The sequence below is a fragment of the Schistocerca americana genome, chromosome 5 (genome assembly GCF_021461395.2).
Source record: "Schistocerca americana isolate TAMUIC-IGC-003095 chromosome 5, iqSchAmer2.1, whole genome shotgun sequence".
Taxonomy (NCBI): domain Eukaryota; kingdom Metazoa; phylum Arthropoda; class Insecta; order Orthoptera; family Acrididae; genus Schistocerca; species Schistocerca americana.
Genome location: NC_060123.1, coordinates 53,713,008 through 53,738,694, shown reverse-complemented (window position 1 = coordinate 53,738,694; position 25,687 = coordinate 53,713,008). Strand labels below are relative to the sequence as shown.

At 45.4% G+C, this 25,687-nt stretch overlaps 1 protein-coding gene across 1 annotated transcript in view; it reads left to right on the top strand.

Annotated features, from left to right (window-relative positions):
- The window catches only part of LOC124615644 (repulsive guidance molecule B-like), a 333,849-nt gene that overhangs the window by 164,752 nt on the left and 143,410 nt on the right, over nt 1–25,687 (top strand). The window contains exon 3 of the mRNA XM_047143655.1: nt 6,186–6,325. Within this exon, the coding sequence (XP_046999611.1) occupies nt 6,186–6,325 (140 nt within the window). The remainder of the gene's footprint in view (nt 1–6,185; nt 6,326–25,687) is intronic.

Sequence of the window (25,687 nt, the reverse complement as noted above, 5' to 3'; positions counted from 1 at the left end):
ATTAAGTGGAAATGAATTTTGTTGTACAAATTAGTATTAGTAATTTCTTTGCTCAAGAATAATATTCAATGTTGCAGGATCTGTCAGATTAATACAAGGCAAACAGAGTTCATATATAGAGGCATATGAATATACACACATGCTTAATGAGATGAGGACAGGCTCTCCAAAAACTCTCATGGACTGTCATTGAAGAATGAGATCGGATACTACAGGGTGACCACCGTGACTTCTACGGAGCATGAAACGCAGGTGTCACGTACTGATAAACGCTCATGGAGGGCATACACGGTATTGAAGCTCACAAAATCTAATGACGGGCACCCACGATGACGGGATGAATAATTGTTTCCACACTTTGTTTCCACACTTTGTTTCCACACTTTGTTTCCACACTTTGTATCCACACTTTGTATCCACACTTTGTTTCCACACTTTGTTTCCACACTTTGTTTCCACACTTTGTTTCCACACTTTGTTTCCACACTTTGTTTCCACACTTTGTTTCCGACATATGTCTGACATTTCAACTCTTTTTACGTAAACGATCGAGGATGAAATGATTCTTGTTTCGTACTTGTGAAAGAGAAAGATATAATTTGATGGTAACGTAACCAGTCCTCAGTTACTGGTCAGTGCAGTATGGCAGATGCCCTTTCACGTGATCCTAATTATTTTGAGCAGTATATTTAATGTTATCGTGTTCCTTTAGCCTTCTTCCCGAGATTGGTTTCATCAAACCCATTCCAAGGGCAGTAGTTTTCCTGGGATGGGCTGGTGTCGACAAATCTTGGAGTAAGTTTCTAAAGTTCGGTAAGCTCGAGATGTTCTGTACAGGGAGTTTCGGCAAGTAGTGTATAGCAGCGAATATAGCTGTGCGACGCCGCATTAACCCGGTATGCTCTTGCAAGGAGAGCGGGGCTGGCCGTGGTCCACGTTGTCGTGACACGCCGCTTTCTGCCCGCCGTTTTCATCTCGATAGCGGCGGAGCGCCGGCGACTTATGCGATCAGATGCCTCGCCTTCTGAGTTACTGCCGTCACACCGGTTCCGCTCTGTGTGTGTGCTGCGGTCGCAGATAGGCGCACTTTATGCTCGGGCCCGTCTTCGGACGCGGCGGGGCGCCTGCTGTCTCGGCCTTTGTCGCTCCTGCTCCTCGTTTTGCTCCGACACCTGGTAGATATTAATGCCTGTCCGCCTCACATTCCGCCCAACAGCTGCAGCACGAGGGCCGTACCGGCGCAGAGTTGTGCGTCCAGCTCCCTGTCGGCATAAACCAGCCGGCGCGCGACCTTCTCGGTCCGCGGTCCTCGGCTCGGCGCTCGCACTGGCCAATCACTGTGCGCCGATTCGCTCTATAAGCCGCTCAAACCAGTGTGTCGAGCCGGCCGTAGTGGCCGTGCGGTTCTAGGTGCTAGAGTCTGCAACCGAGCGACCGCTCCGGTCGCAGGTTCGAATCCTGCCTCGGGCATGGATGTGTGTGATGTCCTTAGGTTGGTTAGGTTTAATTAGTTCTAAGGTCTAGGCGACTGATGACCTCAGAAGTTAAGCCGCATAGTGCTCAGAGCCATTTGAACCAGTGTGTGGCTGTACGTGGGAGGCGAAAGTTGCAGCAGCACCACTTTTCGTCTCAAATGTCGGAGGCTACGAGTTATTGTCATCAGCATAAATGATTCAGGTTAATTTCCTCAAAAAATAAACCACTTGCGTGGTCCTTGGCTGATACTGGATTGAAATAAAATATTTAGAGAATGCAGCAGCGATTAGCCACAATTCGGTTTTCGTTAACTTGTGAAATTAATCTACGTGATAATGTATGTATGCAGACAGGAGCGACAAATGCAAGTTTGTACAGAGGCAGGGTTACGAACCTGGGTCTCTTGCTAACTAGGCAGATGCACCAACCACTGTGCCAGTGATTTGTCTGAATGGGAATTTGGATTGAGGAAAAGGCGTGCTACGGTATTCCGTGCACTTAAGCAAAGCCACTGTGCCAGGGTGGCGTAGTGGTGTGACCGACTTGTCGGTGCTATTCTGTCATTCTGCGCAACGGATCAATCTGAGATGTACCCTTTACCCTGTGGCTTCTGCAAGATGCTTTTTCCACCCCCAACACTACTACAGAAGCCAGACAGACGCTCCTAACGTTCTAAAGAGAAATGCCTGAAAAACTTTCAGCAATAAATATCTTCTGGAGTCGTCCGCTGTAAGGAAATGGTTTCTCAAGTTTCTCGAGTAGGAAACTGATATCTGTTCTGGTACTAGCACTTACCAGCGATGCTCTATCTCCTTGCTACTTACCGGTACATCGTATAGGTATCAAAGATAATCTTTTCTGCGACTATGAGGAGAAAGTAGATCTAAACCACCTGCTGCTTTCCTAAATTTTCTTCGAAACACATAAAAATCTCTTAACCCAGAACATTGCGAAAATGAAGATGCCCCTTTAAAAAAGTGCTCCGGTTTTATTGTGTTATGAAGACAGCCAAATTTACAAAGCCATTAATTTATGCCAGACTGTGACGTACGATTTTGAGTCTTTGTATGCTATCAGTCCCTCTCTTTAATTTTTAATCCCCGGGTGCTGCCACTGCACTGATGTGTGTTGCGGTTTTTCTTTTTTTTTCAGTTGGTACCGTGTGCAGATTCTCCAGCTATATGTCTTGTGCCTGTGTGGACACAGTAAAATAGTGTTAAGTCATTGTCAAACTCTTTATATCGTGAACTGTTTGTATAGATGTTTCAATAACTGTACCAACATTTTGGGAATATGGTTCGAGCCCCTACCCAGATGTTAAAGAAAAAGAACTGCAGATTATTGGCTAGCAGTAATAGTTCTTCTCGTTTGTCAGTCTTTCATCTCCCCGCACTTGTGACATCCTGCATTTATCCCGATCTGCGCTGAAGTGCAGTTTCCTCGCTCTGTTCACATGTCGATCTATTGTCGCATGTAATACTCAAGTATGCCTCATTTATTCTTAACATGGCGCATTCGTCTGGTACACAGATTGTGAAATAGTGAAATTCCGCCAGTATAGAACTTGCGCATTGTGTTGCCTTCTACACAACGGAAACTGACAAGCGTCCCTCGTTTAAGTCTTAAACGCAAAAGACATCTGCATGTAAACGGTTCTCTGGTAGCATTTGATGTGAGCTATGAAGAGGCCTAAGAACACAATGAGATTTTGACTCTGCAGCGGAGTGTGCGCTGATCTTCCAGGAGTGCTAGTTCTGCAAGGTTCGCAGGAGAGCTTCTGTGAAGTTTGGAAAGTAGATGAGCTACTGGCGGAAGTAAAGCTGTGAGGACGGGGCGTGAGTCGTGCTTGGGTAGCTCAGATGGTAGAGAACTTGCCCGCGAAAGGCAAAGGTCCCGAGTTCGAGTCTCGGTTCGGCATAGAGTTTTAATCGGCCAGGAAGTTTCAGGCCTAAGAACAAATTTTTAATTACGTCCGCTGACAATGTGAAACACTTCGTGTGCGAATGCGCCGGTGGTATAAGGACTGTTTTAAGCTGCAGGAGCCTCAAAGCGCGGTGCTTTTGATCCTGTTCAGTGTACCCCGACGCAAGCTGCAATTGCAGTGCTGTACATTGCCGGACGGCGCAGGGAAGTGTTCAGAGGCGCGGTGTCACTGCTGTGGAAATGTCCGCTGTAACTGATATCCGGCGGGCTGGAGCACCAGTGGGCGTTGTTTACGGTGCTGCGCCGAGAATAACAGCCCAGCCCAGAGCTGCTAGTCGCTTCTCTTCTCGGAAGTGATGGGCGCTTTGTCGGTACCAGCGCCTTTTTCTGGGCTGCCGCCGGCGCTGAGGTCGTTTAGCGAGCCGCAGTGACTCTGACATTGGCGATCTGTCGGTAGCGAGTGACTTGTGGGGTAGCCGCTAGTACAACCTGCCGCTTCCTCGGACGGAATCTTTACTCGCGAATGACAAGCGCCCGGGTTCCAATCACTCTGTGGCAAGCAGGTTGCACGAGACAATGAGCATTGGACGCGATACAATAGATATCTTACGTTACCAACTGGACGCCTGCATCTGCATCTGCTTAGTGTGTGGCAAAGGTCACTGCATTTTCTCTTCCTCTCTCCCCCCCCCCCCCCCCTTCCTACTCGGTACCCCTGTGTACGAATCAGAATTTTTGTAGACATGGTCATTACAGCAGATGCTGGTTGGAGGAAGCAGTTTGTATCTCGACTCCTTTTAGAACACAGCCTCTTGGGCTTTTGCCATGAGACTCACCACGGTATTTAGACTAGGAAAAATACACGGGCAGCTGTAGAAAAAGAGCATGTTGTAGAACAAACCAGGAGACCATTAAATACGAACTGATGCGACACAGGGTACTGGTAGCCACAAGCGGATATTATGAATGGCTATACAGGGAGGCCATGGAGAATTTGAACACCTCAGTAATTTTAATCGGATAGAGGAGGCGGGGGGAGGGGGAGAGAGAGATGAAAGTAACGGCATCTAGATTCCGACACTGAAGATGTGTACCGATCTTCCACCATAGGGCGACAGCAACAGCGGTCGACAGCAGCCGACAAACGGGGAATTGCAGTCGAATTTTCAAATCATGTGACAGCACGCGTCGGCGCGGGAGTACGCGGGAATGGAATTTTAGTTCAGTCAGTAGAGAGCAGCTGTGTACGTCGCACCCTTCAAAAACGCTATGACCCCTCCCCGTAGACGGGGGATGATACGTGGGGTTTCAACAAGAAATTCATCCTACCTCACTAGTCCGGGTATTTTAACAAGTGCAATGTCTTCCCTGTAATGTCTCCCACTGTAGTTCGTTGAGCATTTCTGTGGCACACTCACGTTGGCAACAAATCCATGCATCTCTTCTTTGTACCTTTCGTATCGCTACTATTAACTCGACATAAGAGTCGGACTGACGAAAAGTGTCAAACAAGTGGAACATGGGTCTTACCGGTGGCTTCTTTTGGACGTGTATTACACTTAGGATTCTCACCCTGTAGGTTTTATAACACACTGGCACTGGAGTTTGTTTCAGAAGTTCTATATTTCGGCTTAACAATAGCAGTAGCCTCAACACTCATGAAGAAATGTATTTTTTTTTTTTTAATATCATTACATCATATGGGCAGTATTGATGTTTCATATACAAAGTGTCTTCCAGTTCCTTTAGGAATGCTGGTGTGAAATTTCAAACTCCAGTGCTATCTCGTGGCGAGCTGTGGCGTTACGATCCTAGAAGTTTCAACAACACCTGTGTAGAATGTCGAAAAGCGCTAGCTCCTCTGCAGCAGGCGTCTTGACTGCGAGTGTAACAGTACGTGGCTGATACTCGTACTTGTCGGAAAATGGCGGTGGAGCAGCGAGGCAACGTAAGTTTTTTGATTGCTCCGTCGTTTGTGGCAGAGAATTCTTTGAATACGTCCCGAATACCGAGAGACAGGTTCCTGGCACCTGCTCCACGAAAGTGACCCAGCCCCCAAGCTGAAGATTGTTAGTGTGTGTTTTTGCCAGCAAATTGTATCGCAGTCCTGGATCATCCGCCGTATTCGCCGGGTTTGCCTCAGCCAGCTTCAGATTGCTCCCTAAATTGAAGTTTGCAATAAAGGAAACACGATGCAAATGAGGACATCTAAGAGAATTGTACTGCTGTACTACATGCAGTTCCAAAAAGAGGATTAAAATGTCTGTTTCAGAGCACTTGAAAACGATTTTACCTGTTTATTTACTCAGGGGAAAACTATTTTGAAGACATACAGTGATTTTGTGAACATAATACTTGGCTTATTTTTCACATCCCCAGTTCTAATGGAACTGGGAGACACTGTGTAAACAGTAGTACGCTTTGGGCAACACGAGGGTTTTGCATTCACGCGTCTCCCCCCCCCCCCCCCCCCCCTCCCGTGTCTTTCTTTCTGTGTCTTTCTTTCTGTGTCTTTCTTTCTGTGTCTTTCTTTCTGTGTCTTTCTTTCTGTGTCTTTCTTTCTGTGTCTTTCTTTCTGTGTCTTTCTTTCTGTGTCTTTCTTTCTGTGTCTTTCTTTCTGTGTCTTTCTTTCTGTGTCTTTCTATGTCTGCAACAAAATGTTTAAAACAATATAAAACCTTTACAGATAAGAGTGTTTGTCGTGGATAAGAGCAGCACATCAGATTTACCGCGCTTGCGGCCAGCCGGACTGCAGACTGATGCAAGTTGTTGTCTTTGTGTTGCAGAGGATGCACTCGGCGGGGCGCAGGTGACGATGCGGGGGCGGTGATGGCGGCGCGGCCGCGCGCCCGTGCTACGGCCACGACCACGACCACTGCCGCGCCCCTGCTAGGACCGCTGCTGCTGCTGCTCGCCATGCTGGCCGGTGAGTAACCATGTAGCACACTGGCGGAGCCGGCACTGTGGGGACTCGACGCACCTCCTAATTCCTTCTCTTCCCCCCCCCCCCCCCTATCTGTCCATTTCTCCTCCCTCCCCCTTCTCTGTTGTGACTATTTCAGCCCTTCCCCCTCTGTCCATCACTTCTTCGCACTTCTCTGTGACCTTCAGCCTTGTTTATTGGTACAGCAAACACAACTTTGATTGGCAGTTGAAGTTGCTTAAAATGAATGGATAAATCGGTTAGGATCATTGGTATGAGAGCTTCGAGAGAGAGAGAGAGAGAGAGAGAGAGAGAGAGAGAGAGAGAGAGAGAGACCTATCCAGTTGCTGGACCTGTGAAGATAGTGGCTTCAGCGACAGTATTTTCTATTTCGTTCAAATTTTTATGAGAGTATCGTGTAAAAATTTAATGTAGCCCTAAAACGATCAAGTACTTTCCGAGGATTTTGCTAACAGAGCTACTTACCATACATAACGCATCAGCGTGCCAGGACTCTGGTTCAGGTGCACGATTACCTCCCTATCCTGCATGAAATGCCATCATAAACCTCGGAGTCTCAAAACCTAATGAAAAGTAGTCACTTGTAATGAAGAATCAACCACCAGAGTCCTGCCAGAGTTATCTAAAACCAGATTAGAACGATTCCACCCACCGCGATGCAAGGACCTCAATTTGCAGACTCCTGTCAATTAGCCGTCGAGGTGAAAACAGATTATCAGTACAGCTCACAAACACACATTTATGAAGTGAAAAAATACAGACCGTTCTGTATAGTGATAGCAACTAAAAGGTGGTATACTATGTGGTATTATTTGTTTCTATATTTCTCGACCATTGAGACGAGAGATAACAAACATCCTTTGGCAAATTTCATTTGCAACCATTTGTTATTGAAAATACAGTGGGGTATAGCATTACACACGAATTTCAACAGAAGTGGAAATTTATGTTACCAGATTTCTGACCTTTTCTCCCCAGAGATACCTCATCAGTCATGAGTTCTGAGTAATGTCTCACTTCTGTTATTGCCTTTTTAAAATGTGGCTCTTTTGCCAAAACACATCAGAGGGTATAGAGAATCTAGCATTCTAATGTAGTTGAAATTGCAACACATTCGTGAAATAGTGCATTGGTAAATGAGCAACTGTGAGCAAGACAGATCAATAGTTCCTGCAAAAGTCCCTTCTCGGTACAAAAATAAATGTCATTTCTTCATTTATGTTGTTACAAAACTCACAGAAATTCTAGTTTCACCGGCTATTGGCTGCCCTTAAAAAATAACATTATTCCATTGAAAAAAAAATATATCATTCCTTGCATATTGCAGTAAATCGAGATTTTTCCGTATTAACTGTGTGGGGAAAATACTTTTCTCTCTGTATGCCATCGTTTGCAAAAATCTCGCTTCTGTATCTCAAACCGTTTATGGGATGCGAGTGATATTATGAATATTGCATACTGGATTTTATCGAGGATATTTGCGTACTGGATTTTTATCGTCAGCACGCGCGAGTGGAACTGAGTACGCATCATACAATCCATTTTATCGAGATTGGAGATACGGATGTCTTCCCAAGTTTAAAGAATAACTCAACATTGTCGCTACATTTTGTACGCAGCAATGCATGACCTAACGTTCACCAAAGGCAGACTCATGGGTATCGCTATTTTCATTACAAACTATTCAAATTTCATGCCGTACGTTATTTCATTACATATCACAATAACTACACTCATTAATGAAATGCTAGGTACTTCACCATGTTCCTTTAAAATCGTTTGAGCAAGATTGCAAAACTGCGAGTGGCCCGTGACATTCAGTGTTTTCTGAGAGACCGCCTTGCAGGCTGTCATCCAAACAGGATTCCTGACTGGCTAGTACAGGTAGCGTTCGGAGAACCATACAAAGGAAACAGCTACATCGCTATCACGGAAAACGTGCGAAGCTCCCTGCAGAGAAGCGGACTAGTAGCCGACGGAGCTTGCGCTGGAGCTGTCGCGTGAATCTTCCTCCGTCTGAGGCTGGCTTAAACTACGGGAAGACATTTTGGCGCAGCTGATACCACTGAAGTGTGCCACCATGTCTCAGAAGTCCACACATCTGGCTGCTATGTGGAGTATCCACGTTCGATACCCGGTAACTGCCAGGGATTTTTCTTTGGTGGAAGGACTGGAACGGAGTGCACTCAGCCTCTTGAAGTCAGTTGAGGAGCTACTTCTGTGAAGTAGCTGCTCAGAGGTCTAGAAAGTCGACAACGGCTGCGAGAGCAGTGTGCTGTCCGCATGCCTCCGCATCCGAATGATGCCATTGGCAGAGGATGACACGGCGATCGGTCGGTCGCGATTGGTCCATTTGGGCCAGAGTGCAGAGCTTTGCTTTCACTTGCTTGATGCCACTGGCCGCCACATGCTCGCCCCGCCGCCAGCTCCCACCCCTCCCTCTTTTCCACTCTACCCATCTCACCCAGCAACCAGCCCATCACCAGAACACTTTACACAGTTTAATTCAGATAATTTCGTTGTTGACCCTACAGTAAAGAAGTAAACTTTGTCCTTAAATGATGTTTCTTACGTATACGCTGCGGTGAAAAAAGTCACGGGATGCCTCTTACTATCGTGTCGAACTGCCCTTTGCCCGGCGTAGTCTAGTGTAGCGTATCGACGTGGCATGGACTCGACAAGCGCGTTGTCCGTAGTGAGAGGTAACGCCTGAAATTGGCACTATCTCAGATCTCGGAATATTGACTTCCCTAACGATTTCCCATGCGTCTAGCTTCGGCTACCATTCCGTGTGTAAGTCCATATCGCTATCCCATGATTTTTGTCGCCTCAGTGCCCAAACACGCCTGGGGATCAGCAAAACGTGATCGAAACGATTCGAAATGCGTTAAGTTAAACATAAAATAAATGTAAAGCGATGGTAGCGACGTCACTAGTCGCACCAACAGGCCAAAGCCTGAGCAGTTCTCGAAGTGTACCGCGAAATCAGACTCGTTACACGGAGAAGGCACGGAGAAGCGCCGTATCCGTAAACTAGGCGAAGTCAGAAGTGAAAATCGACATTATTTTCATTGTTCGTGTATTGCTATTATAACACCGTTGAAACTTCCCGGCAGATTAAAACTGTGTGCCAGACGGAGACTCTAACTCGGGACCTTTGCCTTTCGCGGGCAAGTGCTCTACCATCTGGGCTACCCAAGCACGACTCACGACCCGCCCCCACAGCTTCAATTCTACCAGTACCTTCTCTCCTACCTTCCAAACTACACAATCTCTCCCGCGAACCTTTGCAGAAGTAGCACTCCTGGAAGAAAGGATACTGTAGAGACATGGCTTAGCCGCAGCCTGGAGGATGTATCCAGAAAGAGATTTTCGCACTGCAGCGGACTTGGCGCTGATATGAAGTTGGTAGATTACTTGCCCGCGAAAGGCAAAGGTTCCGAGTTCGAGTCTCGGTCCTGCACACTGTTTTAATTTGCCAGGAAGTTTCATATTGGCCCACACTCCGCTGCAGAGTGAAAAATCTCGTTCTTTAGTACTGTTCCTAAGAACTGCTTAATTTCGTTAAAATACGAGAGAAGTGAAAAAAGTAAATATATGACGATTGCAGGAACCACAGCGAATGCATAGTCAAAACGTCCAACGCCAACGGTCGATTCGGCAAATATCGGGTGATCAAAAAGCCAATATAAATTTGAAAACTGAATAAATCCGGAATAATGTAGATAGAGAGTTACAAATCGACACACATGCTTCGAATGACATCGGGTCTCGTTAGAACAAAAAAAAAAAAGTTCAAAAAATGTCCGACAGATGGCGGTTCATCTGATCAGAATAGCAGTAATTAGCATAACAATGTAAGACAAAGCAAAGATGATGTTCTTTACAGGAAATGCTCAATATGTCCACCATCATTCCTCAACAATAGCTGTAGTCGAGGAATAATGTTGTGAACAGCACTGTAAAGCATGTCCGGAGTTATGGTGAGGCATTGGCGTCGGATGTTGTCTTTCAGCATCCCTAGAGAGGTCGGTCGATCACGATACACTTGCGACTTCAGGTAACCCCAAAGCCAATAATCGCACGGACTGAGGTCTGGGGACCTGGGAGGCCAAGCATGACGAAAGTGCCGGCTGAGCACACGATCACCACCAAACGACGCGCGCAAGAGATCTTCCACGCGTCTAGCAATATGGGGTGGAGCGCCATCCTGCATAAACATCGTACGTTCCAGCAGGTGTTTATCAGCCAGGCTGGGGATGATGCGACTCTGTAACATATCGGCGTACCTCTCACCCGTCACGGTAGCAGTTACAAAACCAGAATCACGCATTTCCTCGAAGAAAAAAGGCCTGATAACGGTAGATGTGGTGAATCCAACCCATACCGTGACTTTCTCGTCATGCAGTGGAGTTTCCACGACAGTTGTAGGATTTTCGGTAGCCCAAATTCTGCAGTAGTGGGCGTTGACAGACCCTCGGAGCGTGAAATGAGCTTCGTCGGTCCACAACACGTTACTCGACCAGTCATCTTCCGCCATCTTTTGAAACGCCCATACCGCAAATGCCCTTCACTTCACTTAATCGCCAGATAACAGTTCATGATGCCGATGGATTTTGTACTCATAGCATCGGAGGGTACGCCTCAGTGCCAACCAAACAGTAGTGTATGGAATGCCGGTGTGACGTGCGACTACACGAGCGCTGACTTCCCCGTGTATAGACAAACCCGCTACAGTCTCCATTTCTTTTTGAACTGTCTCAGCAGCATTACGCCTTTTGCTCGGTCGGCCACTACGGGGTCTATCGTCTAAACAACCCGTGGCTTCGAACTTTGAAATCATTCTCGCCACAGCTGCATTTGTCAACGGACCTTTACCTGCTCGAATCCCCTGCCTATGGCGATAGGATCGTAACGCTGAACTAGCATATTCCCCATTCTGATAATACAGCTTCACTAAAAGCGTCTTTTCAGGTAACGTCAACTTGCTGCGATTGCTGACGCATCTGATTCTCTCTCATTACAGCTCCTTTTATACACGATTGTCATGCGCAGTCACTGACGTTTTGCTGTCCAGCGCCATCTGTCGGACATTTTGTGAACTTTCTTTTTTTGGTTCTAATAAAACCCCATGTCATTCCAAGCGTGTGTGTCAATTTTTACCTCTCTATCTACATTATTCCGTGGTTTATTAAGTTTTCAAATTTATACTGACTTTTTGATCACCCGGTATTTCACACCGGTCGCAAGGGGAGAAAATGAAGACACAAGTCGCTCGGGCTGTGTAATACGGATGTGGAACAGGCGTAAGTTATGCGCAGCGGCCGTTCCAGCAAGATGTTCGGGCGATGTCGTAATTAGAGGCAGCAGCGCTGCACCTAAGTCCGTCATCGCAGGTCGAACGAGCCACGGGCCGAGTATTTCTGTCCGCGGGCCGGATTACGCGGCGGTGCGTGTCTCGGCAGAGATACACGCGCAGCTGCGCCACCTGGCGGCCGTTTGGCAGCCGCACAGCTATACCTAGGCACAGGCACAGGCATGGCGCGTGTCGAAAGCCCGACCGAGGCAGGCGGCGAGGGCGGGTCAGGAATAGCTCTGCCCGCTGTCCCGGCTACCTGTCTGCCGTAGCCTCGAGACAACTTAACCCTTTCGTGGTTAATGGGTCATATATGTCTCACTAACTTTGAGCGCCAGTTCGAGTGTCGGGATATATATTGCCCAGCTCTGAACGGTGCTGCCATCTAGGGACGATTGTACTGAACCTAAGAAAAAAAGACTGCACTGCAAAGGCAATAGAGAAGCGGTGACTACTTTTGTTAACTGGCGTGTATATATGGCCGCTGCAGCGCCAATTATTTGTGTCATTCTTCAGTTTTCATCATTTCTCACTTTCCAGCGATGTCTGAAGTAAGTAATTCATCTTATTGTTAACTTAATAATCATTTTTTAGTACAAATACAGTGTGGAATGTACTTCTCAGCGACTGTACTATCTTATAATCGAATTGAAATTAGTGGGACACATGTGTCCCAGCAGACATTATTTGTAAAGATTAGCAAGACAACTGATTAATGGGTATTCATCCAGGAAAAAGAGGGATCAATGCCCACTTTCTTCCCAGCAAACAGAGGAGTCTCTAGTGTGCCAGATGACGTCCGGCTCGTGAACGTAGGCAAACATGTACTAGGAAGCGATGCAAATTCTGCGGCACAAACTCTAAAGAGAAGAGAACAAAAGCTGTTTGCACTGCTTGTGGTGTACCACTCTGTGCCACACCATGTTTTTCCAAGTTTCATGGCATGTAAAGTTTTGTAAGTATTGATCATGTATCATGAAAACTGAAATGTAATGAATATTTTTTACACTGGCTCTACACAAATAAAAAGACTACATGCATGTATAATTTGTGGTTATTTTATTCTCTGCAAAATCCTGTTTACGGCTACAAAAATAAAATTACAAAATCAGTCCGTCAGCAGAAAAGGATCTTGCGTTGGTTCATGGGACATGCGTGTCCCACTTCCTGTTGTGAAAAAATGGAGAACTTATAAAATATTTTGGTGGTAAAAATATAATAATGAGACTGAAAAGAAACTGTTATCACCTTAATATTTTAAAAATCTGTAAAAAATGAATTTTGTCCATGAAAGGGTTAACGTGCTCCTGTGCAACAGTCCGTGCCGAGGCAACTGGATTAGTAAATCAGACGCTAAAAGTAGCAGTTTCCTTGTTAGGGCAGCAAATCGGATGGCGGTATCTGAAATTAAGAACATATAAAATCAGGGTGTATACATGGACAAGAAAAAAAAAATTCCCGGATTTCCCCGGTGAAAATACAATTTTTCCGTGTTAAGTGAAAGTATACTTTTCCTCGGCACTGTAAAACTTATCAATCCTTACAATGTTTATGGTTTTCTACACAATTGTAGAATTTGCCGGCACTTTAAAAAACGAAACCTAAGGGAAAAAAAACCACGTTTTGGAAAGATCTTTGATGTGCAGCAACATATACGCTGCATTTGTTCGTGTTAACGGAGGTATAAATTCGAATTCCACCAAACACTGCACGTTACTTTTCGAAGCAAATAAATCGAGAGTGCGACGGGCTTTTGTAAGCCAGTCATAGCTCATGTCACGTGATCTAGCCAGCTGATGACAGCATAGGACACGTGACGTAGTCAACCAATAGGGAGAGCACTCTCAAGTAGCGCGAACACACAAAAAAGAAAAGTTAATGGTTTAAATTAATATATATACTGTAGCTACAAGAACAACAAAGCCTTCACAAATAATATTGGTCTCGAAGATTAATAAGCTGCAAGAGAAGCTAAACTTCCACATATAATGCTGATCTTTTTGCGCGTGTTACACTTCAAGATACATCACACAAATGTGGCAGTAAAATGTTTAATAACGACATAAATGCCTGCTCTTCCGGGCTCGAAATCCTTCTAAATGGCCGGCCGCGGTGGTCTAGCGGTTCTAGGCGCTCAGTCCGGAGCCGCGCGACTGCTACGGTCGCAGGTTCGAATCCTGCCTCGGGCATGGATGTGTGTAATGTCCTTAGGTTAGTTAGGTTTAAGTAGTTCTAAGTTCTAGGGACTGATGACCATAGATGTTAAGTCCCATAGTGCTCAGAGCCATTTGAACCTTCTAAATGTATCGTCTTCAATGAGTTGATTTTTATATGAGAGTCAAACGCTCCGTCATTCATAGTACATTCTCGCACATAGATCACCTTGCGTAAAAGGAAATTTACTTTGAAACTAATACAAACCACCATTCGCAATATTTTGCCGTAACCTGTTAGAAATAGGTTCGTTTCAGCAGTTGCCAGAGAGCGCCAGATAACAGGCGTCACCCCGCTTGCTCAGCTACGACGACGTAGGAAGCCCTTATGTTCGTACGTGTAAAACATTAAAAGAACTTACTTTATGTCATAAAAAATACAAGGCACCAGAGTATACTCTAAGAGCATCGGAATTTCGTGAACCCAACTAAAATGCATAATTCAGCTTATAGTGCACATTCGCATGTCCAGATTCGGATGTAAATTTCCTAGAGTACCAGTACTGTATTATCTCATGTTTGGTTCTTTATTATGGCATAATCCCATACGAGCTAGAAGATGGAAAAGGTGCAATTGAAATGCAGCGAACAATTGAAACTAGCCAACAGTGTGAAATTAAACACTTCGTTTCAAATAAATTGACTGCCTCACGGCAAAATGTTAATAAAAGCCAAATCTCTTTAGCAAACCGACAAAAATAACTTCATTGTTCTGCAAGGCGATTAATGCTTGACTGTTAGAAAGGCGGAAATAAAACCTGAGACTAACAACATATTTTATCCTCCCGTAAATACGAGAACGTATTTAAATTCATTTGGTAGCTCCCGGCCACAGAAATCCGTTTTGTTTTCATTTAATGTGAGAGCAATAAACGAAGAGGAAACAGCAAAATCACTAAACGTAAACACAGGTCACGTGGAGGCTACCCACCTCCCCACTACAACTCAGACTGCTCTGTGCATCAGCCCTTGATCTAAGATATTTCCGAACCAGAGCAATTTAGATAGTGGCGCCCAGCGATACAGTAATATCCTTCGTTAGAGTATTTGTTCTTACCAGTGAAAATCACAAAAATTTAACTGGTAACTAAAACAATGAAAAATTCCCGGGTTTTTCCCGGATGTCACCGGTCGTATACACCATGAAAATGCGGACCGACGGTTGTCCGGCGAATCAGATGCCGTGTCGCTCGTCAACAATCGCAGTACTAGGCGAATAAATTTTGTCATACAAGGAGATGCTGGAACTGCCTGCCATTGTTTCTCAAGCACTACTGCAATATACTCAATAAATTATTCATTTCAAAATATCTCATAGATGTATTCTTTGCTCACGATATTTGTCACTTGCGGGTGCTTTATGCTATCCATATGAAAGCTACCCAAGTATTTACAGGCTTCAGACTGGTGGTTGGTAAAGGGTTGTCCGTTTGTTAGTTCTATACCTTTAAATTTTGTGATCTTGCCCTTATTCAGTGCTGCTGTGGCGCATTTGTCACGGTCAAATTTCATGTTAATGGCAGTGCTAAAGATTCAAGCTGTGTTGGTCAGTACTCGATTTCAGCTTCAGATTTTCCATGTAGTTTCAGGTCATCGATGGGTAGTAGACATTGGTCCTCTGACTGATAGTCAAAGATCGTAGTTACAATTATCGATAGTGGATTCAAAGCGATGACAAACAGTCGTGACAGACAATTAACCTGGATGGTGTTTACTACTACTATTATTATTATTATTTCTTAAAAGACATAGTTGTCGTTGACTGTATAAAGTATTTATTGTTACTATTGCAACTTCGGCCTTATGGCCATTTTCAAGTAACACTGCAAAGTTACGTTCTGTCAGAATATAAAACTATAGTACATGTCGTCGTCAACATGCAGCCTTTTGACTGTGAGAGTTCCACAAGATCTGAGGAGTACGACACTTATTACATCGTAATATGTTGTTAAATATATACTGAACTGTCGATGTTACCATCGTTGTAATGATGTCACACATACTCGTACAAGTACAGGTGCACTGACAACATGTGGAGCTAAGTCAGTTAGCGCGAAAATACATTTACATGTGTGATAGATTATTAGAATGATGGTAACATCGACAGTTCAGTATACATTTAACAACATATTACGATGTAATAAGTGTCGTACTCGCAAGATCTTGTGGGACTCTCGCTGTCAAAAGGCTGCGTTTTGACGACGACATGTATTCATGTCAGTTTTATATTCTGACAGAATGTAACTTTGCAGTGTTAATTGAAAATGGCCATAAGGCCGAAATTGCAATAGTAACAATAAATACTTTATACAGTCAACGGCGACTATGAGGTCTTTTAAGAAATATTATATGACTGTAAATCCCAACCATGAGAAGTTAATTATCATCATCATTATTATTATTATTATTATTATTATTGTATTTATTTTTATTGTAGTTATAACAATCATCATAACAATACATCAAACAACTTTTTAATAATGATGAACCGACGCATTTCCGTCTACCGCTTAATATTCACGAAAATTTTAACTGTTTACTAAGTTTCTAATGTCTACGACATGTCCTTTATTGCACTAGTTTCCTGCAACGAAATGTTACCTTAGCTTTTGTAATAAGAGTGACTATGATTTATTTCTATGTCCAGTTCCCAGGAGAACGGATGGCACAGCTGTAGTTAAGTTCCAGCTGGTGCTGTGGATGGCAATTATACTGCGCAGACTACCGGTTCTTACGCTTGTGTCACGTCCGATCATAACCTCGTTAATAGACACCCAGAGCGTATCTGCAGCACTTTGGGGAATTAGTGAGGACGGCAGATTGTCCGAAATTAATTTTATGTGGAGGAGGGGAAGATACAGTGTACATGCATATAATGGTGCGCTCCGGCGCAGATAATTTACGACGGGAACAGCCCGGAATGAAGAGTACTTAAGGCCGAGCTTAATTGCAGAGTCGAGCCGGCGGGCGTCTTGCCTCGGTCAACAAACAATGTAGCATCGCGCCGCGGGCGTCAGTGGCGCCGCCGGTGTGAGGGGCCGCAATTATCTCCCCCCTCTGCCCACGTGACTTGCACTCGCACTAAGCCATTAGCTCGTAGAGTTAATTTGACATCGCAGCCACTCACTGCGTCCGTCGCCTCGCTCGTCGTTTGTCTTCCGGCCTTTCCACAGATACAGCGGACGGAATTAAACGGTTAGTGAATTGTGGACGGGCCCGATAACATCTTGGAGCTTTCAAGGTTGTGGCTTAATGCCTCCGCGCAGCCGACCGCAACAGGCGGTATGTCGTGAAGGTGACGGGGTTAGCGGTTTAACGCATGCGAAGCGGTTCGTTAGTTTCCACAAGTGCAGTGTAAGTCATCTGGTAGAACGCTGTGTCAAAATGCGAAGCAATTTTCCTTTTCTATCACCTCCACAAGCACGCCCATCAGACAGATGCTGACGTCAGCGTAAGCGAGAAATAATCTATAAAGCATCCCGCTTTCGTAGTGATACAGGACTGAACGCGAAATTGCTGGCCAAGGAATACAGGGTGATTTGCGCGAGAAGTTGCAGCCCTCTTTTCGTGAACGGTTCAACATTTCGAATAGAGGTTTTCGTCAAACGATAATACAGGGGCGGACACGTAATATTTTTGTTGTACGTTTCAGCTGGAGCAATTACGTTCTTATTCTTTCTTTCTTTGATAGAATGCTACACCTTGACACCATTAGAGAGTGTGTTCAATGACGTAACGCTTGTTCATATATGTGAATGTCCTATTGAACAACGTCGGAGGTCCCATAGTGAAGTCGCAACTCTAGATAATTGTACCAAAACGGAGGAATACTGCAGAGGATGGACTCTTGGTGCAGGGGCCCATAACCTTCATCATAACCAAGTACAAAGCACAGTACATAAATAGGCGGAAGTCCGCCTTTGGTGTATGATCACACAATCACCGAACAACGGATCTGGGAGTATGGGTAATGGAGCGACTTAAAATGAAAGGAGCACATAAAACAAATAGTAGGAAAGACAGATGCCAGACTGAGACTCTTGGGAAGAAACCTGAGGAAATATAGCTCACTCGCAGATAAGGTCGCTTACAAAGCTCCCATTCGGTCAGTCCTTCAATATTGCGCGTTAGTGGGGAATTGATACCGGATAAGATTGATAGCGGAAATAAAGGTCCTAAGAAGAGCAGCACTTTTCGTCACGGGTTCGTTTAGTAACCCTGAAAGCATTCATGCAGACGCTCATCCATCTCGTAATGGCAGGCGCAACGAGAGGGACGTTGTGCATGACGAAAGGTGGATTGAGCGGGCCGGGGGTGGTACACAAAGCTCCGTCTGCCATACACCTTGTTAACCTGACGTAGGAACAGTTCACAAAAGGATGAGTTAGACAAAGGAGCTGGAAATCGCTGGCGAGGAAGAGCTTCCATGCAGCATGCGTCATTACGTACTGCATGGATGAATGATGACACAAACGCATTTGAAGTAGTTTCCCTAATCCTCCTCTTGGTACGACGAATGTTAACAAGCAGTTTCAATTACAGAAGTCTTATTTGACTCTTTAGCGCTTTTGGATAAATTAGGCTATAGAGGAAATACGTTTTGCCTCGCTATTCACGGCCCATCTTGTTGATGCATGGAAAGACAGAGCGTGGTAAGAGGACCCTGATGGTCCACGTTCACTCAATAGCAGCGGGTTCCATGTGCCACCCCCTTCGATTTCACACATTTCTCAGATTTTTTTGCGAACAGTTACGTCAACGTTAACAAGCTTTACTTCACTACAGGTACTTTCCTAAGTGGTCTCGAATGATGATCAAAAAGACACACACTTTCTTGCATAAATATCGGTTCATATGAGACGAGTGTGCTGAGGTATCATCTTGCGGGATTCGAAAGCGTTAGTGGATGAGTAGCTCGTCAAGTTTTGTCACGTCACAGTGATGAATTTCACGTTCCACCACACTGCGAAGCGCGAAAGGGAGATTATGCCGAGTCAGATTTTTGCCTCGTGAAGAGAAACTTGGCCAACGTGCTGCCACAGTGTTTTATGTCACAAGCAAAACGTAGGAGACGAAGTACAGGGTTACGTCATGTGGAGCTGAATTCTGTATTTGGTGATTTTTAGGTCATAATTTACGTGCTGTGAATACAATCTGTTTCGAAACACTGGCGTATTGAGGATCTGTATAATGGCTGGACACTAGATATCGCTAATTAAAGGCTTCTTCGTATGTCACGCTTTTCATATTATAACTTGTATGTATGTCGTTTCGTTGCTACGGTTCATTCGTAATCTATCAAAAGCACGTCTTGTTTGGTGTAATTTGTTATAGTTATATACAAATATCAAACACAGCCTTTAGACACTTGTAAACGTTGTATACCATGTGGCTTACATATTATTGTTATACAGGGTATTCGGAAATTCCCGTTACAAACATCTAGGACTTTCAGAAGGGAGTAAGTACATAACATTTTAAATAGTAACCCATGTCCGGAAACATAAAATTTCCGTTTTACGACGGTTTAATTCACATGTTTAACTCATCCACTTCTACTTGAGGAATTGAATAAGGCGCGACACAGTACAGTCACTAAGTAACATTTCGAAAGAACACATTACGTGTTACATTATTAAAAAAAAAAGCTTACGGTACATACAGAACGCAATGTGTTAATACAAGCAAATGTGCTTAGGTGGTAAATGGATATTTCGTTATGTTTCCTCTCGAGTTGCTACCTAGTAATCGTCTGTCATGCGTCATATAGGTCTATAAGGAGGATTTCCAAACACCCTGTACTGAAACACGGGTATAAAGCCTCATATGAACTGCCCTGGGAGAGGTAGCAGGTTCGCCTCTGGCTACTTGTAGATGTTCTTTCGCCGTATACATGTAAAAGATTCTGGGAGTTCCTTATTAATTAATAGAATTATCTCCAGCACTAGATGGTATTTACTATAATAATGTATTTACTGCAATTTTTGTTGCTTAGCCCAGCGACTGGAATGTTTCGCCAGGAGCCATCAATCTTAACTACTAGTTTGTTATAAAGTAAACACAGCGGTACACTCTGGTAGCTTTTGCTGTAGAAACATAGTCCAAGGGATATATACCCATCTCTTGGTTTTATGGACAGCCTTATGTTTGTATCTTGCCCGGAAATATCTTTTTCATTGATGATGAACGGCTTCGAAAGATACCTCCTCCTCCATTTGAATGAAATTACGCAACGAGTCTCCATCTTGGAACCTGTTTGATGAAGTAAGTTACTTCAGAGTGAAGGTAGTCAAAACAACATCGAGAATATGGACATTAGGCATGTGGAAACTATTATTAGACATTATACTTTAATGATATCCAATTTTGTATATGCAGACGACCTGGCAATAACAGTTGAAGGCAACAGGTTTGAAGCCATCGAGGAGAAACTAGAAACCGCCCTTTTTACAATGACAACCTACTACAAAAAGAATTCTCTAAAACCCAATCCCTCCAAATCTCAAGTGAGTGCATTCCATCTGAACTCGAGGCAGGCAAAGTCCAGGCTCAGTGTTACCTGGGATGGGACACTACTAGAACACACAGATACTCCCACCTACCTTGGCGTCGTGCTGGACAGAACATTGACATACAAATATCATTGCGAAAAAACACGCAAAAAAGTAGAAGCACGAAATTCCCTAATAAGAAAGCTGTCCAACAGCAAATGGGGTGCTAAACGTACCGTGGTCAGAACTTCAGCCCAAGCTTTGTGCTTCTCAACTGCCGAATATGCCTGCCCGGTATGGTGCAGATCCACCCACGCAAAAAAAGGTAGATATTAGCTTGAATGAAACATGCAGGATAGTGACAGGCTGCATGAAACCAACCCCCATAGAAAATCTTCACAGGGCCGCAGGTTTCACAAATCCTGCCTCACGTAGGAAAGCCCATGAACATACCGAGAAGCTAAAACAAACCTTTGATGCCCGTCACTCGATATTTGGCCTAGAGTGTGGCCCCAGCAGAGTCAAATCCAGACGCCGTTTCCTAAGTTGCGCCTTAGATGAGCGCCCCCCCCCCCCCCCCCCCCCAATCTACTATCCACTAAGAGAGGATCCACCAAGCGGCGTTTCTGGTGATTGGAAAACCTGGAGAATGCTTAACCGCATCAGAACTGGGGTGGCTCCTGTGAAATCTAATCTGATCAAATGGGGTTTGTTGGACGAAAATGACGACAAATGCGACTGCGCCACTCGGCAGGACGTGGAACGCCTCCTACAATACCCTGCCTGCCCTCACAGATGCACCCTCGACGATCCATGGCTGGCTAAAGAAGCAGCATTGGACATTGCCCAATACTGGGCAAACAAATTGTAGTTTCCGGACCCGAAAAAGTAAAGTAAGTCCAATATAAAGCCAAAAATGTGATATTCAGTTAACGAATGACTTCTGCTGCTGTGTTTCTCTCATCGTTGTGCCGGATATGTAGTGATCCTCTACCACAATTGGCTGTTCAAGCTATCGAAGAGCACAGAATCTTCTTCACAAGTTCCCCTGCTCTTCTTTGACGATAGCTGAGTTCACGCCGCTGTTGTCCTCGCGTCCCTTTGTCATTAGCAAAATGTGTGGTTAGTGCGCCATACGCAGTTGACAATTGCCACTGGAGAACGCTGAGAGCGTAAATCACCTTAGCCAGGTCGTGCCGTATGCCGCGGCGCTCTCCCTCGAGAGGCCGGATGTCCCGTATGCGTCCACGTTATCTGCCATGTCCCGTGTCCGTATTCGTAAGCAAACTGCGTGATTGGCGCGCCAGAAAACTGCCGAAAACTGCCTCTGGAGGGCGCTGCAGTCGCAAATCGCGATGAGGATCACGTTGCGTGAGATGTAGTTGGTCATTTCAGAGCGTGCAGCACAATAAATCGGTCAGTTTGCCGAAGCACCTCATTTGCATGTCCTTCATTAAAAGTGGTATTAAGGCGTAAGCTACTGACTCAGTGTGCGTGAACGTTGAAGACTTCCACGTAGACCCTAATGGCTGGCTGACGAGACGCTAGAAGGGGGCGGAAGTGTGCTGACAATGCACGTGTTTCGCATCTGCTGGCCTGTGTGTACCCGTCTGGCGCCAGACAGATCTGCACCGGCGCCTCCGGCCACGTCACACATCGCTAATGTCGGACACTAACAAACACGGAGGTGCTGGCCGAGTTTGATCACCGCCACCGAGCGACCGGTCTCAACTGCTCCCGTCTCAGCAGGGCGAGCTGTGCGCTGTTACACGTGTTTGCATCTGTGTGTGCTAGCTCTGCTTCACTTTCCCGTCCGCTTAGGAAACATCTTCACGCGAGCGCTACTCGAGCCGTGGAGTCTTAGATGCTGCCTGCGGGAAGACGGGCGGTATACACTGTCCTCTGGTTGTTTCACCGAGAGCCGTGAATTTCATCGTGAATCGCAAGTATTGGTGTAAATGTGGCAGTAGAACAGTTTCTGTTCTGTGTTCCACAAACTATCTGCTGCTTCACCAACTTCTCCAACCTAATAACCGGCCCTTGGTGTCGGTGCCGTAACTTCTCTGCCCGGCCGGAATCCATACGCTCTCGACCTGCGAGACAAATAATACCACTCTGTGCCACGAAGATAAAAATAGGGAACATTTATTGGAGGTTTCCAGAATGAGATTTTCACTCTGCAGCGCAGCGTGCGCTGGCTGGCTCTGAGCACTATGGGACTTAACATCTATGGTCATCAGTCCCCTAGAACTTAGAACTATTTAAACCTAACTAACCTAAGGACATCACACAACACCCAGTCATCACGAGGCAGAGAAACCCCGCCGGGAATCGAACCCGGGAACCCGGGCGCGGGAAGCGAGAACGCTACCGCACGACCACGAGCTGCGGACAATACAGCGTGCGCTGATATGAAACTTCCTGGCAGATGAAAACTGTGTGCCGGACTGAGACTCGAACTCGGGGCCTTTGCCTTTCGCGGGCAAGTGCTCTACCAGCAGAGCTAGCCAAGCACGACTCACGCCCCGTCCTCACAGCTTTACTTCTGCCAGTACCTCGTCTCCTACCTCCCAAACTTTACTCTTGCGAACCTTACAGAAGTGGCAGAAGTAAGGCTGTGAGGTCGGGGCGTGATTCGTGCTTGGGTAGCTCAGATGGTAGAGCACTTGCCCGCGAAAGGCAAAGGTCCCGAGTTCGAGTCTCGGTCCGGCACACAGTTTTAATCTGCCAGGAAGTTTCATTTATTGGAGGACCCGATCGATTTTCTGCAGTGCGATACTTACAAAACGGTCACCAAAAAAAGGGTCGCCTGTCTCGGTGCACTTCACAGGATTAAACTGGGTCTCGTTCCTCTTCTTTTTTCCTCTACAGAACAACTGGGGCTTGCTATGGCTCCTATTTCTTTCTTGGTGTCCCAGAATATCGTTTCTCTTTTGGTTTAAAGTTCTTTATGTAGTCTCTCTGTATCCATTCTTTGCAGATTCGCATTCCATTTCTTCGTCCAGTTTTCTCTTGCACACTGCAGACTTCAACTACTATTGAATACCTATATTTTACCTATTACTTTACGTATGCGATTTCAGTCTTTCTTGGCGTATTCCATATATCTAAAAATTCAGCCAATGAGTAGAAGGAGTTGTCATCTAGAAATTCTTTTAATTTATTTTTAAATGTTAGTCAGCTATCTGTCAGGCTTTTGACGCTGTTTGGTAGGTGACCAAAGACTTTTGTAGCAGCATAATTTACCCCTTTCTGTGCCAAAGTCAGATTTAACCCTGCATAGTGAAGATCATCCTTTCCCCTGGTGTTATAGCTATGCACAATGCTATTACTTTTGAACTGGGTTGGATTATTAACAACAAATTTCATAAGTGAATATATATACTGTGAGGATCCCTAGATCCTTAAATAGATGTCTGCAGGATGACCGTGGGTGGGTTCCAGCAATTATTCTGATTACACGTTTTTGGGTAATGAATACTTTTCTACTCAACGATGAATTACCCCAGAATATGATGCCATACGAAAGTAGTGAATGAAAGTAGGCATAGTAAGCTAATTTACTGAGACTCTTATCACCAAAATTTGCAGTAACCCTAATACCATACGTAGCTGAACTCAGACGTTTCAGCAGACCATCAATGTGTTGCTTCCCGTTTAACCTCTCATCAATGGACACAGCTAAAAATTTTGAAAATTCTACCTTAGCTACAGACTTCTGTTCAAAGTCTGTATTTACTACTGGAGTTGTGCCAGTGTGTAGATAAGGGCGTGTTTACGCCACAGCCTCGCCCGCCCGCCTGCCGTGCGCTGATACTTTGTTTACAGTGTGTCACCTCCTTAGCGGGAGGCGCAGCCGTCTTTGGCGTGGCTCGCAGCGCGCGTCTCTGGCCGAGTAGTCCCGCCGTATTTGTCGCGTCGCGGAGCAACTGCCGCAGACAAAAGCTGCACAGGTGCGCGGCTGCAGCTGCAGCGGGCACGCACGCCGCCTCCGGCAAAAACACGCGCCGTGCGTGAGCGTGCGCCACACAGTGCGTGCCGTCGGAGAGTCCGCTCGCTGGCTTTGCTCTAAAAGCGCAAAGTGTTCCAGTACGCTCTCCAGTACAGTTTAGCGCAGACCCCTTCAGTAATGTTGCCAGTGTTCGGAAAAGAGCGGAATTTACATCTCCATCTACATAGATACTGCGCAAGCGCCACGGTGGTGCGTGGTCGAGGGCACCTTGTACCACAACTAGTCATTTCATTTCGTATTCCACTTGCAAATAGAGCGAAGGAAAAAGACTATCTATATCAGGGGTGTCAAGCCTTTTTAGCTTACCTGAGCCACACTGGAAGAAGAAGAGTATGTTTGGGCTGCGCATAGTATACTTACCATTAACAGTAACAGTAAAAACGGCGATGGACCAATGATAGAACACCACCTTGAGGCGGAAGTTTCATATTGAAAATATTCAGCTTATCATAAATTTACATGCCAGGTTAGATTCTTTGGGAGAGTCCTTAGAAAATGTAGACCATCAACAAAGGAGGTGGCTTGCAAAACACTCGTTCGACCTATACTTGAGTATTGCCCATGAGTGTGGCATCCATACCAGGTCGGGTTGACAGGGGAGACAGAGAAGAACGAAAGAAGAGCGGCGCGTTTCGTCACAGCGGTATTTGGTAAGCGTGATAGCGTTACGGAGATGTTTAGCAAACTCTGCAAGAGAGGCGCTCTGCATCGCCCTGTAGCTTGCTGTCCAGGTTTCGAGAGGGTGCGTTTCTGAATGAGGTATCGAATATATTGCTTCCCCCTATTTATACCTCCCGAGGAGATGACGAATGTAAAATTAGATAGATTCGAGCGCGCACGGAGGCTTTCCGGCAGTCGTTCTTCCCGCGAACCATACGCTACTGGAACCGGAAAGGGAGGTAATGACAGTGGCACGTATAGTGCCCTCCGCCACACACCGTTGGGTGGCTTGCGGAGTATAAATGTACATGTACATAAATGGAATTTTACGGGAATTTTTTTACCGGCCATGTGATAGGTGCTCACACATGGGGCTGCTTTGATACTTGCTGTGGGCCGCATTGTATTTCCGTACAAGCCCTAACTTCTCTTATCTTCATGGCCCTTGCACGAAATGTGCGTTGGCGGCGGTAGAACCTCCAGAAGAGACTTCGGTTTTAACAAATTTCGCTTCTTGCCATTACTAGTCTACATTTTATGTCCTGTCTAATTCTGCTATCATCAATTATTACACTGCCCAAATTGCAAAACTCATCTACTGGTCTTAATGTC